The sequence below is a fragment of the Carassius gibelio genome, chromosome A9, assembly GCF_023724105.1.
Source record: "Carassius gibelio isolate Cgi1373 ecotype wild population from Czech Republic chromosome A9, carGib1.2-hapl.c, whole genome shotgun sequence".
Taxonomy (NCBI): Eukaryota; Metazoa; Chordata; class Actinopteri; order Cypriniformes; family Cyprinidae; genus Carassius; species Carassius gibelio.
The window spans coordinates 19,980,493-19,996,641 of NC_068379.1; the positions used below are offsets into that span (position 1 = coordinate 19,980,493).

Consider the following 16,149-nt stretch of genomic DNA (forward strand, 5'->3'; position numbering starts at 1 on the left):
AGATTTTATGTCATTGTAACTATATCTTTAATTATTGTATTATAAATTAAATGAATTAGAGATATTTGAGCATTAGAGACTTCTTTTAAAAATGTAAAAAAATGACCAACCCCAGACTTTTGAACACACACACACACACGCACGCACGCACACACACACACACACTGTGTGTGTATGTATGTGTAGATAAATAAATAGACAGACAGGCATACATGGCTGCCCACTGCTCGGAGTGTGTGTGTGTGTTCACTACTGTGTGTGTGCACTTTGGATGGGTTAAATGCAGAGCACAAATTCTGAGTATGGGTCACCATACTTGGTTAAATGTCACGTCACTTTCACTTTCATTTTTTCACTTTTTCACTTTTTCACTTTCAATAATAATGTCTCACAGCTATTGCAAGAAAAGACATCAGAGCATCATTCCATCAGTCTGTCATCAGGTGGAGACAGCTAGAAATTCAACAAGACTGAGAGAATAGACACAAAAAGAGGTTAATGAAACATGTAGCCCTTCACGCAGATGCAAGATTACGGTGTCATAAACAGATCAGTCAACTTTAATGTGACTCTCCTCACACCCAGTGTTGGCAGCTTATAATTGATATGCGGTATTTGGCTCTAATGCAGATGGAACAATTCAGAAGCTTTAATTCATCCAGTCCTCACTGGCACAACCTCAGCTTTGAGTGTGCAATCGGTCCTCGATAGTCATTGAAACAGAGCTCATTTCTGCAAATATACTGGGTAGATAGAGAGAAATTTGGCCTCAGTCTCTATTGGAGCCCGCAACATTAAGTCAGTAGATAAGCACTTGCTTATGTTAAGCATGGTTAAGTCACTCTTTGTGTACTGATGTGAAGTTAATCTGATCTTAATTTAATTACACTACTAGTGGAAGGAGGCACATATATTCCTTATTTGTTATAGGAATGTTCTGACATTGAGCAGGTATGGGGCAGCCCGCATGTTAATTAGTAAAGAAGATTCTGACAATATTTAGAGGCATGACAGCATTAAGCCAGTCTGCTGCTAGTTCCTTTGCATATTAATATATCCTTCATTATTATTTAATATGACAGCTGCTCCAAGGGTTACGATCAGACCCCATCTCTATTATTTGTTGTTTTGTGCACAGTATGACAGTACCATGCTATTCTTTATTTGTCAAAGTCCCCTCCCCACGCTACTGTCTTGCGCCCGTCTGCTCGCTCGTTCTCTCTCAGGCTCAGCTGTTTATATATGGCTGAAGAGATCCTTGTGTCTGTGAGAAAAGGTGACTTTCAAAAGTCAAAACATTGCGATTCGCTGTTGGTGCTTTGCATACTAATGAATGCTAATTGAGGAAGGAGTGGGTTGCTCTTTGTGATGTTCAGACATACACGGGCACTATGAGTGGACTTGTTGCTGATGTGAAGAGTAGTTTGTGGATGAGCACTCTGATCTAGAAGTTACAGTGTAAGTCTCTTGTAGAATACGATGGATGTTATTTGTGATCTAATGATCTTTCTTGAACAATATTGAATAATGTAAACGAGGATCCATAAATATGAATACAACTGAGTCTTACATGCTTGTAGTTTATAGCTTGTTGCAGTGCTTCTCAACTGATTTTACTTCAGTTTATTTATTTAGAATTTTGATAAAATATTTCATAATTAGCGTAACAATTTACAAACTTCATAATCTCGGGAATAAGTAGGCGGGAACCGGCGGACATTCAAATCAAACTTTATTACCAAACTTTAATACAGCCCCTCACGGACGACTGTCGCACACAAATAAAAACCAAACACAAAATAAGACCCAGACCTGGTCCTCTCTCGTCATTCACTGTCGTGCTCCTCTTTTGTATCCTTCCAATCTCCTCTGTGAGACTCGAGACCAGTGTGTTGAGCAGGTGCCACTCATTTCCAAATCACTCCACCACCCTTGCTCTGCTCCCACGGCTCTCGGCCCCACCCCACTCGTCGCATACCCCCATTGCCCCTCGCAGGCCGGGGGTACTCCCGAGACTGCACTCTAACCCCCTATATATATATATATATATATATATATATATATATATTTATTCTTGTCTGGATTGTATCTACTTTTTTTTTCCTTTTGTAGTGTTGTTGAAAAAACAAAATTTATTTGTTTGTTTGTTTTTCAGTGGTTGAAGATTCAGTTTGTCCTAAATTTTGACAATTTAAAACAAGTTCAGCCTTTGCCTTAAGTTAAGTTGGCTTTTTTTTTTTGCTATCATACCTTTGAACAGTATTATTTTGTCCGACTTTTTCACGCAAGCAGTCGGAAGGTGATTTTATTTTGTTATCTACAGGTCTCTGCTACACATACATCTCATATAGAAAACAGTTGACTCTCTCCGCAGAGACGCAAATGAAGATTGACCTTCAGTGCGACTGGAGGCCATATTTATTATGAGTGTTGGGGGGGGGGGTAGATCCCCTTCGCAGCTGTAGGGCATGAATATACAACAGCAAACGAGAGCGGCTACTCCAACACCGTGTATACGATTCATCAATATGGTACTGGTGTACTTTAAAATGCAAACAAGCCCAGAAAGCCGGTGGCATGCAATGTTGCCCACACCATCTGCTGCTGGAGAGGCAAGGTGGCGCATTAATGCCACATGTTCGATATCTTTCTTTTTCCCTTTCTCTTCACACTCAGGAAAGGAGACAGTGGCCAAATGGCCACAGTTGAATTATGTCAATGAATGTGACAGTTTAGTGATGATGAAATTCACCAATTGGCTTCCCTCACGTGGGGGGGACAAAAGTCAAACGGGCCATGAGCGTATCACTGATTAATGGTATAGTAGAGGATTTGGGGATTTAAAGGGCTGTTTTCTTGGAAAAATGTTCATTACTGACTGCATCTTTTTAATAAGCTATACAATATCTCTCAATTTAGCAACAAATGACAGATGTGTAATTATGTGGAAGTAACAAATAAAATTTACTGACTAATGTAATGTAATGTTTTATCAAACATATTCAGTGGTTCATTTATTTGCTACAATAATGTGTAAACAATTTTGGGGTGCTTTTCTTTCATATTAAATATGACTTTAATTAATTGGCATATCTTGTAATTAATTTGATTTATTTTTAATTGATTAACAGGATAAGAAATATACAGAATGCAGATCTGTTTAAATGTAACATTTTAAAAAAATGCATTCGGTTATGACATTTAATATTTTTATGAAGTTGCTCAGCCCTTATCTAAGTATCTACTTTGCCTTGTAATCTCGTACATGAGACTATTGTACTGTAACCACTTTGAATACACTGTACATATAAAACGAGATCACAGAATTCATTGAACAGTGCTGGGAAAAAAAGGCTCAGCATTGATTCATCCATTCACATCATTTCATCAATCTTCATTCATGTATTCAAGGTCTCTTCAAGGATCCTCCTTTTACTTCTTGTGAGTCTTTCAGGTGTTTTGTCATTGAAAAAGAGTAAATGACAGTGTGTCGGATCTTTTTCCAATCTCCCCATCTCCACTGTCCTCTTTTTAAACAAATCAAACAATGGGGAAAGAATTATGATTGCCACTAGAGCCAGAAGACTTTCAATCGCAGCGTTCCTGTTCATTCAGAGGTAATGACAGTAGATTGAAGTCAGATGAGTGCATTTAAGGTGCATATGTTTGAGATCTTTCACACATTTGTGTGTCTTTGGTTTCCCACCGTTTAAGACTGTTTGTTTTCACTTTGTCGTACATTCCCACCCATTTATTTACAAACAGAAACCATGGCAACATGTCATTCCTGATATGTTCCCCTGACTCCATTTGTCACCATCAAAGCTTAACGCTGTCATCTTTGCATTTAGAGAGAAAAAGAGACTGAAATCAGAGAAGACATACACAACAGTGAGGCTTCCAGCAGAAAACGTTGCATCAGTCCAATGGGGCCAGCTGTGTAATCAAAAACAGCAAAGCTACCGTTGGTGATGGGATGCAAATGATCTGCTCTAGTTCAGATGCGGTGCTAGACTGAGTTAGGCTAATGATGGAGAAAAGAGCAGGAAACAGTTATCCCTCTCCTTCCTGAGGTAGAGCCCTATTCGAAGTAATATACGAACTCAAAAACATGAGTTTTTAAAATTTTTTATTGATTACAATTGTTCAAAATTATTCAATTGATTACATAAATAAATATATTAATATTGGATACTATTGAATACTAAAACAAGTGGGTACCATTATTACTTTTTTTAATCTTTAGCAGATCTGAAGTTATTCAAATTGTAGCATTTTTAAACGATCCATTTAGCTTTTGTGTGTATTTATTTGTTTATTTAAAATGTTTAGACAATAATATACAGTAATACAACAGTCAAAAAGTTTGGGGTCATTTTTTAAAATTTATTTAATTAATGCTTTTCCCTGCAAGGATGCTTTATTGTGAAACATATTTCAAAATAAAATAACTTTTCTGTTTTCGTATAAAATGTTATTTATTCCTGCGATGGCGAAGCTGATTTTTCAGCAACCATTACTAATTCTATTATTAATTCTTTAGCGTCACACGATCCTTCTGAAATCATTCGAATATGCTTATTTGGTGCTCAAGAAATATTTATTATTTTTATCAGTGTTATATTTGTAATATTTTTTTCTGGAAACATTTTTTCATGATTCGTTGATAAATAGAAATATCAAAATAACATTATTTATTTGAAATATAAATATTTAGTAACATTATGAATGTCTTTATTGTCACCAACTACATCCAAAGCATCCTATAACAAGGATCTAGTTTTCTAGGGTTTTTTTTTTATGTTACTGTCTCTTCTTCCCATGAAATGACTAGAAAAAAAAAAATTCTAAAAGCATTTATTGACCAAACCATTGCTTTATGCCCATTTTGGTTTAATATTTATGCTGCAGTGACTTCATCTTTATGTCCTCCTGCTGTAGGCCTCACAGCAGCCGCTGCAGCAGCTGCGGCTGCCACCAATGCTGCCATCGCAGAGGCCATGAAGGTAAAGAAGATCAAGCTGGAGGTGATGAGCAGCTACCACGGAAGCAACACCCAGCACGGGGCCGACCCAGAGAACGGAGACCTCAGCTCCAGTGTGGGTGAGTCACCATCCACCAGCAGCGTGACTCACACTGGATGCAGGCCTGGCATTAGCACACGTCTCAAGTGGTCAGGCAAGACACATCACTGTTTACACCTGGAAATAACATCATTCTCAAATGTGTCTTCTGTGACTGCTAGGGATCAGATTTTGAGGGGAGGGTATTTGCTTTTCATGACTAAATGTTGATAAAAGAAAAGTAAAAAATATATTTTTTTTATTATTATTATTATTATTAGCACATTTTGTCCTATTTATGCAATTTACCTTTTTTTCAGAATTTCAGATGCACATGCTTTAAATGATCTGTCACTGCATTTTTTTTTCTTTTTTTTTTTGTTAAGGACACGCATAGATAAAATGCTTAAACCCCTTGTTTTAGCACATGGCACATGAGTAGATTGGACTCATCAGGCCAGACTAGCATTTGCATGAAAAAAGAGATGCAGTCATATGTCCACTTCCTCCCCATATACTGTATTTTCCGGACTATAAGTCGCACGTTTTTTTATAGTTTGGTTGGTCCTGCGACTTATAGTTAGGTGCGACTTATTTATCAAAATTAATTTGACATGAACCGAGAGAAATGAACCAAGAGAAAACATTACCGTTTCAAGCCGCGAGAGGGCGCTCTATGCTGCTGAGTTCTCCTGTACTCTACACTGAAGACATAGAGCGCCCTCTCGCGACTGTAGATGGTGATGTTTTCTCTTGGGTCTTGGTTCTAAATAAATGCGACTTATATATGTTTTTTTCCTCATCATGACGTTATTTTTGGACTGATGCGACTTATACTCAGGTGCGACTTATAGTCTGAAAAATACGGTAGTTTAAGCATTCACAAATCATTTTGAATCCCATTTACACCCGTACGTAGCACTGTCCAGTCAGATGACCAGAATCTGACCAGAAGCACTCATATGCTAGAGTTAAAAGGGTTTCAGACTTTACACTTAAGAGGGACTTCACCCAAAAATGACAATTCTGTCCTCATTTACTCACCCTCATGTTGTTTCAAATCTGCATTCTTTCATTTAGAACACAAAACAAGATAAAAATATGTGAAGATGATATTTGTCCAAAAAATCTATTGGGTCAAAAACACAAATTTTTTCATCATATCATCTTTTTTAATTCACAAAAGAAAGTAGGGTCTTAAAGGTCAATTCGGTTTTGGAACAATAATTCCTGCTATTTACCTTGGCAAAACACTCAATGTTCTTTAACTCACATAAATGCAGTTTAAACTGCAAACGTCCAAATCTATAAGGAAACTCGAAAGCTTTGTATAATCTTCTTTTGAGCAGTCAGTTTGTTTGGTTGAATCCAAATTCATCATTAGCAGGTAATGCACTTTTAAAGTAGCTACACATCAAATGCATCCATGAGCACTTTATCCCAAAGCTAATAGCTATTAAGCGAGCCTCTAATTCAATTTGGTGAAGAAAATTGGTTTTGAATGTCCCCCGCTCCAATTAATCGTTTCTCAGATACATTCGGATTTTTTCTCTCTCTTTGCAACATTACTTAAAGCCATTTTTTTTTGTGGAAATTACACTGTTATATTAAACCACAAATCCATTACAAATGATTCAGTTACCATAAGCCCCGAGCTGAACTGTGCGTGTGTGATTTCCATTGCGAATATCCACCCTGCGTCGAGGATTTCCCAGCTGAATTTGACACTAAGAGTTTTGGCAAAACACTAAGCAGATTTATCGAAAGAAGCCGCGTGGAGCTGAGGTCATCCAACAGCGAACGGCGGCAGGGGGCCGCGAGGTCACGGAAATAAAGATAAATGTGAATCAGAATAGGCGATGCTGCGGCAATGGGGCTAATAAGAAACTGTTTTTATCTTTTTACAATTTAAATTGTAACCTTGAGCATGCAGACTCCCTGAAGAATAATAATTCCAGGCCCAGCCGTGAGCGAAGGAGCCGAACTAGAAGGCATTAGAAGCTTTGAATGAAATATATGGCGCGACGCCTCTCCGGCCCATCCACAATCAATTGGATTCTTTTGCTTTAATATTTACTCGCAGCGATGAGATGCTAGTCTGCATGGTGATGAAGAGTCTACCTCTGGCGTTTGAAGGTGACCTGTCACCACGTATGGACCGAAATGCTCGCTCGCAGAAATGTAGAAAATAAATCATTAAAGGCAGGCGGGCCTCTCATTCTGGGATTTAAATCACTCCCAGATTTATGATTTAAATTAATGCTTCGTTTGGTCAAAAGAATGGAGGCTGAGACAAATGATGTTTGGTACTGAAGCCATCCTAATATTGATTACTGGATGTCAGTGCAATCTTTTGTTTATATCAAGCACTCTCCTGTGACGGGGTGGCCAATAGGAGTCACCCGTATGATAAGAGGGCGAAAAAATATAGCTGCTTCTATTCAGCCAGCCAGAGGGGAGAAACAAGCTCCTTTCAGCCTTTAATTGCAACATAAATTAGGTTTTTAAGTGAAATAGACAGTGTTTTCCATTCCCGTCTCCCAGCAAATTCCCTCACTGCTCTGGATCATTACGGCATTAAAACGGAAAGGTCATTTCGCCAGAGAACCGAGAGAGATATCACATCTGGGTGTTTTTAAAAGAGTGCCAGAGAAAACACACAACTGTGAAAATAAACTCTTAGCTGCGGTGCTCTGCTGACTTCTGCTTTTCGGAGCGCAGTGATTGACTCTAATGGTTTTGGACTGTGAATGCCTATTGTGTCCTGGCCTTTTCTGCAGCTGGAATCCAGAGTCTGAAATCATTTGACAGATATAGAGATGACTTTTGAAAAGAGGAACTCAGCTAAACTCTCCAGACAGGTGTGGGCAATGTCATGAGCAGGAAGTGAGCCAGGGCTATATTAAAACAGATGCATATGATGTGATAATTTATTTAGAGACACTGCAAGTGTTTTCTTTTTTATATAATTTATAGGGGGTTAACACAGAACACACAATAAATACAATTTTTTTTATTATTTTTTTATAATAATAATAAATTAATACATTATTATAATTATTATTATTATTATTGAGTTTGCTGTGAATAGTTGAAAGGGCATTCGGGGGTTTCTAAAAGGGTTACTAAACTGTAGAAAATACTATATATTCATGTATTAGTGAGTACATTTCACAAGAAACAAGATTTTATTAACTCTCCTTGAGTATATCATGTTTAGTTAAATGTTAGTTGTATTTGAAACAATTTGTAAATGTACCAGCGATTTCTGAGTTTAAATGTTTAAAGACAAATCCTGCACCAGTTTCTTTTCAGTGTAGGGTGTTGTGTATGGTTGCTACCCCCACTCCCCCCAAAATAAAATGAATCATGTTTTATTCCACCACTGATATATATCCGGATGGAGATTTGCAGTATAGTCTGAAGTGTTGATAGTAAGTGTGTGAAGGACATTGTACTCTCCTCTGGACTTGTTGGTGTTGATGCAAATTGAATGGGCTAATGTTTCTTCTGCATTAAATATTCAACTCAGTCGCTCCTACCAGCTCACAACACTATTATTAATTACAAAAACAGAGAGAAAAACAGTCAGCCAGTTTAAGTGGAACCAAATAGCCAAACACCCTGAGTGAGGGAGGAGGAGGTGAACGTGATTAAGTTCAGTGCTTGCTTCCCTTTTGATTCTTCCCCAGCTTTTTTTCCAAGGAGGTGGGGGGTTCCCTTCTCTTACAATGTGGATTGTTCCATTGACTCACAGGAAACGGCACAATTACAGATCACAAACCGAGCAAAACATGTGCCTGGAAGACACACAAACAGCAATCCATTCCCTTGCATTGAATTGACCTGAACCAAAACCAACACCTGCCCCTTTCAGCAAGATGAATTGTTCGTTTATTTATTCATTTTTATTTTCTTTCTTTCCTTTCTTGTGACTCATGCATTTGCAGCCTTCGGGTTAAGAAATTGAAGGAGGTGAATAGAATCTCTCTCTTGGTGGCCACCGGGTGCCATTTTGCATCTGATTCCTTGCCACGGCAACGTTAATGGACCTTAAATCCTCCCCGTAATTAGATGGGGGAATTGTGTGTATCACCAACCAGATGATGCTGCCATAATGAAACAAGCGACTAACTTTCAGGCATGTATGTGCGCACGTGTTTGAGTGGGTTTCTCCGATTTAGCAAGTTAGCGTGCTCAGACCTGGCCCAGACCTGGCGTTTAGCATTTTGGGGAAGTGGGGAGTGTGAGCCTGTCACGTCAGTGCTTGTGACAGGTGTCTAAGTTAGGGACAGAATTAAAAGTGAAAGTGGGAAGATGATGGGTGGGCTTCCCACCATCGATGAGGTCAGGCCGCTAATTCCGCCAGGCTTCTTCTGCCAGAGGAGGCCAGTACTCAAGAGATGGATCTGTAGAGAGACCGCAGCTGTAAGCGAGGAGGAGCTAATTGGTCCTTATCTTGCTGTCCCATTCATCTTCATTTTTTACCAATTACTGAGCATTATCTGTGTTCTCAGTTGGATATGGGAGTTAATCCTTTTTGGTTAAGCTGCTGGTTCAGCTTGCAAATTTCCATTGGTGGAGCGAGGGTAAAGAGTCGAAAAAAAAACAAAAAAACGTTCTAACTCAGGAAACTTCTCATCATTGTACACAGGAAGGAATCGATTGGAAATGACATCACTGGAGGGAAAGAAAAAAAGCGGGGAGGTGGGGAATCAATTATTGGTGTTATAATTCAATCTCTTGTTTGCAAACATTGCAGTGCCATTGATTAAGTTGTTTTCATTGCGCTTGCCATTATTGACTTGTCAAAACCATATTTTCTTCTCATCGGTGGTTTCAAATGTGCAGCCAATCAACCAGTGGTGTTTCAAATCTTGTAATAATTACTCAAAATATATTAATTTGTGGCAGAGTTACCCTTTTTTTGACGCATGAGTTGAAGAATCACTTCAAAGGGGAACGTACAGTCTTTGAAGCAGTCAAAAGCTCTTTTATTATATACTTAACCATTTGGGTATTCTTGCAAACACATTAATAACTGTAAGATTCATGCCTCTTATTGTACTTGTTACACTGTCAAGAGCGATCTTGTCACCAATTCAATGCATCACTGCGTCAAACGCTCGACAATGCTTTTAACTGACACTGAGGAAGTCGGGAGCGGTGCGATATCTGTCTGATGAGCGCTGTCACATTTCCTCAACACCTATCAGAAAACAGAGACCCTGAGCCCATTGTCTTTATAGCAAGCACATCCATCATGCATCGGGGCTGTGTCGTGTCTTTATAATCAGCCAGCTTGTACATCGAGCCCTCATTTAGCAGAAAGTGTTCATGCTCAATGCCGGGCCTCTTAAAATAGCTCCCCATAGAGGACGGATTGAGTGAGCCTTGCCTCCTGCTCTTTGATAGGGATCTGTTTGGTCACACACAGCACCAGCTGTCATCTCAGCCTCGACTGCTGTGATTTAATTAGTCTGTTTATGTCCTTTCTAATAATAAATCCCATACTGTGGAAGGACAAATCCAACAAGGGTTGTGCTTTGTTTTTTCAATCTGGCGGCCTCGCACTGCTAAACGTGGCACGGCAACAGCTAACAGAAGAAAGTTTTCGGTTTAATCGCGTGTGTCTGACTTTCACTTTTTCTTTCTCTTTTCTCATGCCTTCATCAAGTCAGGTTGATATAGCTATAGCTAATCTCTTTTTTGGATGAAATTTGGTCAAATATTTCTTAATTCAGCCTAAATTAATAATGTTTCCTGTGATTTAGATTTGTTTTAAAGGTTTCCTATGATTGATTGAGTTTTCCAAAAGAACAGTTGTTTGGAAAGTGTTTAATCCAACAACTAAAATATAGTGCCACACTGTTTTACAATGAATGAACACATAATATATTTAATTTATATTCAATTTTCATTTTACATAATAAACATCAATATTTCCATGTATACAATAAATTATATGTTTTTTTTTGGAAAGCAATTTAACAGCATACAAGTTTTTAGTAAAGTATCTAAAAAATTATATATATATATATATATATATATATATATATATATATATATATATATATATATATATATATATATATATATATAATAAGTAATGCTACATGGACTTTTGACATCTGAGCGATGATGCTGCACATGAATCTCAAAAAATGTGTTTGTATCATCACTCAAACGAAGGCCATGTGGAATTTGTCATATATTATACCGTATTTCTTAATTTCTTAATTCAGCCTAAATTAATAATGTTTCCTGTGATTTAGATTTGTTTTAAAGGTTTCCTATGATTGATTGAGTTTTCCAAAAGAACAGTTGTTTGGAAAGTGTTTAATCCAACAACTAAAATATAGTGCCACACTGTTTTACAATGAATGAACACATAATATATTTAATTTATATTCAATTTTCATTTTACATAATAAACATCAATATTTCCATGTATACAATAAATTATATGTTTTTTTTTTGGAAAGCAATTTAACAGCATACAAGTTTTTAGTAAAGTATCTAAAAAATTATATATATATATATATATATATATATATATATATATATATATATATATATATATATATATATATATATATAATAAGTAATGCTACATGGACTTTTGACATCTGAGCGATGATGCTGCACATGAATCTCAAAAAATGTGTTTGTATCATCACTCAAACGAAGGCCATGTGGAATTTGTCATATATTATACCGTAGATCCAGTTCAGACATTCTCTTCAGGAAACTTTCCTGGCAAAATTAAAGTGCAATAAACTCATCATCATATTCATGATAAACTTAAACTAAATCACCACAAATATAGTATGAAAATGTGATATATTGCCCAGAAGTCTGCTGAGTGAAAAACCAGCCTGCAGCTAAACGGTAAAAACATTGTTCTCTTCCTAGCCACATCTGAGTCGCACCAGCAGAAATCAGGGCAATGATTCATCCCATATTACTCGCTGACTGAGTCCTGCTGTAGGTATTTAGCATCACAGATTTCTTCAAAACCACCCTTACCTGTATCAGTTTACATTGTTGAATGCTGTTTTGTCTCTCTTAAAACATCAGCAGGGCTCTTCACAGGAAGACAGGAAGCATTAGTAATAGCTCTGAGACCACGATGAGAACCAGGGCTGAGTTTAGAGAGACACGTGGCCTCTCCTGGGCATTCGTTTTTCTGAATGCCTCTATTAGTGTGTTGTGCTCCTGGGAAGCAAGTGACAGATAAGTGGAGAGCGCCACACATTTTAATAGAATTTCAAAAAGATAACTCGATAATCACTTACTTTTTAATGAAGTTGAATTGCTTGTTTTAATTCCGGTTGCATCGACAGTTAAGCATCAGCATTAAATTGAATATGCATGATTTTGGAAGAGGGGGAGTTGGGTGTAAAAATGTGCTAAGCGCTGGTGTACACAAATGCCTACAACTGCAGAAACAAATTACAAAATGGGAATTGATTAAACATTATATCTGTAATGATCCGTATCATGCTCTATCATCTCTGAAAAGCAGCACAGCTCCACGTTTCTGCAGTGAGCATAGCCTGCTCCAACATGGTACATGTTCATGCAGATATTTGTGAGGCTGCAGACTAAATGAAATAAATAAGTAACCGGTTTACTTGTCGAGGCTCATCAACATTAAAACTCGTTCTTCATTAATTGGATGAATTAATTTGGAGTCATTTGAATCAGCTGTGAGACGTGGTGCATTGCCTGTCCCTCTTTACTAATCTGTCAGGTTGCATTTATAAGTGGAATTGAATGACCTTTTGAGGCAAAGATAGGAATGAAGAGATCTGCGCAATTTGAAAAGACAATGTCACATGGTGTATATGCAATGCATGTAATAAATTATATTCAACCTATCACACAAGATAAGCCTCTTCAGTTCATAATGTGAAAGATGCATGCGCTTTGACTGCTTAGAATATTCCTCTGATAGGTTACCTCACTGCACTCAATTACAGGAGAGAAACAAACCAGTGCTTGACGCGTTACCGTCGCACCTTATGATGACAGAGAGGATGTGGTGCAATCGGAATATTGCCATGATTATTGCAATGATAATAACATTGCTGCAATTAGAACATGAAAAATTAAGGCACGGCCATTATCGTTCATGGGTATCATTCACGCCTGGAGCCCCATTAACCCAAACCAGACAAGCAATCCTGCTCTGGGTCAGACTTTATGCCAGAGCAAATCATCCCATCACCTCCAGAAAGTACAGAGAGTAGCCTGCATTTAACCCACGTAGTATATGTAAAACAGGAATCTGTGGAACTGAACTTTTCTTAGTAACCCAGTGTTCAAAAGTCGCTGTTTTAAAGCTTAACAGTTCTGTTATGTTTAGTTTGTTTCAGATGTTTCTACTGAGTTTCTTTAGAAGAAATGGAAAAGACATCAATGAGACAATAAAGAGCTAGAAAAAGTAATCTGGATATCAAATAAGATCATTTAAATAGATCTTAACCATGATTTTTATTTTCTATATGGGGACCTGAAAAAAAAAAGAGCATTGCATTAGAAGAGTAAAAGGTTGTGGGTTCGATTCCCAGAGAACACATTTTAGATAAACAAATTACAGCCTGAATAAACTGTAAGTTGCTATGGATATTTTGCTTTACAATGGACTTAATGTTTATTTTATTTCAAGTAACAAAATGTATTTTTAATTACTTTAATTTTAGTTTCAAATGTTGTTTTAGTAAACTATAATAACCCTGATCTAAACATGTTTGACTGACTTATGTCAAGCACAAAAGATTATAATTTTTTTAATCTGTTTTGTCCATATAATCAGTTGGTTCCAAAACAAAACTGGACCCTACTGATTTTCACACACACACACACACACACACACACACACACACACACACACACACACACACACACACACACACACACACACACACACACATTTTTCATAGAAGAAAAAAAGAAGTCATACAGGTTTGAAAAACATGATGGAGAGTAAATAATGACATCATTTCCTTTTTTGGGTGAACTACCCCTTTAAGCACATTCAATAAGACCAAAGTGGTATGACAAACATAACAAATCTCCCTTCACAAGGAATTTCAGAATCACACAAAGAAGCAGCCTCTGCAACGTGATGCTAATTTTGTAATTAGAACAGATGATGCAAGAGGCTGTCTTATCTGCTGGAAAGCATTCCCATGGACTCATACACGTTGTGATTGATAACGCTGTTCGATACATTTCATTTCAGAGTCCTACTCAAATGACAACTGCCTGCCATTGACCGAAAGCAATCTTCTTAAACGGGACCCTTTACTCAGTATCTGATGGAAATGAATCCCCCCTCCCTCTGCTCTGCCTGGGTGTCACAGTCCCAGGGGGTTATTGATTAGACTGGAATATATTATACCCTCAGTGGAAACATCTGCTGGTAATGTCCGCTCCCTACTACTTTTCCAAAACCAGCAGTGGTTTATGGAGAATGATACGGGACACATTTAAGCTGAAAACAATTCAATTAGAAATTGAGTGTGCTTTCAGTAATGCGCTGAAGCCTGTGTCTGGGCATTTCGAACCATGAAGGTAATTGTGTTAACCAGCTCAAGTTACAGTATCTGAGACCAAAATGTGGCGCTCACCAGAAAGAAAAAAAAATGCTGGACCAAAGGCATTCCCCCATATGCCAAGAACTGCTGCTGGGCCTTTATCCTCCTAGAGGAAGAATAATAAATAAATAATAAAACAATGCTGTCTGTCTCCTCTATAATCCCTACCACATGTTCGCTTTGATGGTTGTTGGTGGTGGTGGTGGTGGTGGGGGGGGGGGGGGGGGGGGGGGGGCTTGGGGGGTTGGGGGGCTGCAGGTCTGCGTTATTATGCTTCCTCATCAAACCAGAGAGATTTTTGCCATTAATTTTTACACTCATAACTGTGTAATAGATGTTTTTCTTTAGCCTCTGTTTCTTATTAAGCACTCTCACTTCAGAATGAGCATAGCAAATGCCTATTTCACACAAGGATGCAGTTTCTATGATCTTGTAACTTCAAATATCGCCTGTAACAAATACTCAAGCATCTGGGGGTGTTTTTTTTAGTGCTGCATGATTGTTGGTGATAGTGTACAGGTCTGTTTCTTTTTTATTTTCATTTTGGATGGATATTAACAAATTCAAGATGTTTTTTTTATGATTAGCATTAAGATTATAAACAGGAAGAAAAGACTTTAAAGTTTTTCTCAATGACACTGAAGAACCGTGGGTGGCTACTTCAAAGGGAAATATTTTTCTTTAACGGCCCTTAATGAGTTACAGCGTTTAACAGCCTTGACTCGCTATGCCATCTGGGAAAAAGAAAACAATCTATACCTGTACTAGTGAAGCAGTCTCGTGTCTGTTTATGAGGGACCTATGCTTTTATTTCAATAACACTTTCTCTGCACAGGTGGAGCGCTGCCTTTTTATGGTTGAAGGTCCTTTGCTATAGCCAGAATGCATTTATGAGTGGCCTTTATGATGTTTGCAATTAAAATGTAGCATGATTTGTTGTTTGAATAAGAAATCTTTGTCAAAAAGCCTTGCCAGTTGTTTAAAAATTGATTATTGTTTTTGGCAAACGGTGAGACCTTTTTATAACAATGGGCATAGTAAAAAATAACAATCATAACAAACATGAATGACTGTTAAATTGTTATTCCGATTCAACAGCTGCCTCAAAAGGTGGAAGATTTTGGCTCTCAAATCAAAGGGATGAGCAAAAGAATGTCTGTTTAGATAAGAGCATTAACAACATACAGTACTTCTCTGTCGCATCCCAGACAGCAAGCAGTTTCGGCCCAGAACCGGCCCACATCTGGCCCACCTGAAATCCATGTGGGCCAAATGTGAGCCAGATCTGGGTCAAAACTGCTTGCTGTCTGGGATTGTGTTTGCAAACAAAGATGGATAGGCCAGAAACAAGTCATTTAATTAGCACTGGAACCCCCGTCTCCAACTCTAGCAGCCAATTACACATTCCAACGGCATCTGCAGGTTCTATTTCACAGGAAGAAAGCAAATCTTCCCTGGCTCGGCTTCATACAGTACATCTA

At 37.9% G+C, this 16,149-nt stretch overlaps 1 protein-coding gene across 7 annotated transcripts in view; it reads left to right on the forward strand.

Annotated features, from left to right (window-relative positions):
- LOC128019902 (dachshund homolog 1) overlaps window positions 1–16,149 on the forward strand; it is a 103,420-nt gene that overhangs the window by 53,939 nt on the left and 33,332 nt on the right. For 5 of the 7 annotated variants that reach the window (XM_052606241.1, XM_052606242.1, XM_052606240.1 and 2 more), the window contains exon 3: window positions 4,942–5,178. In XM_052606241.1, coding sequence (XP_052462201.1) covers window positions 4,942–5,178 — 237 coding nt within the window. The remainder of the gene's footprint in view (window positions 1–4,941; window positions 5,179–16,149) is intronic. The other 2 variants (XM_052606243.1, XM_052606244.1) reach the window with 1 other exon arrangement.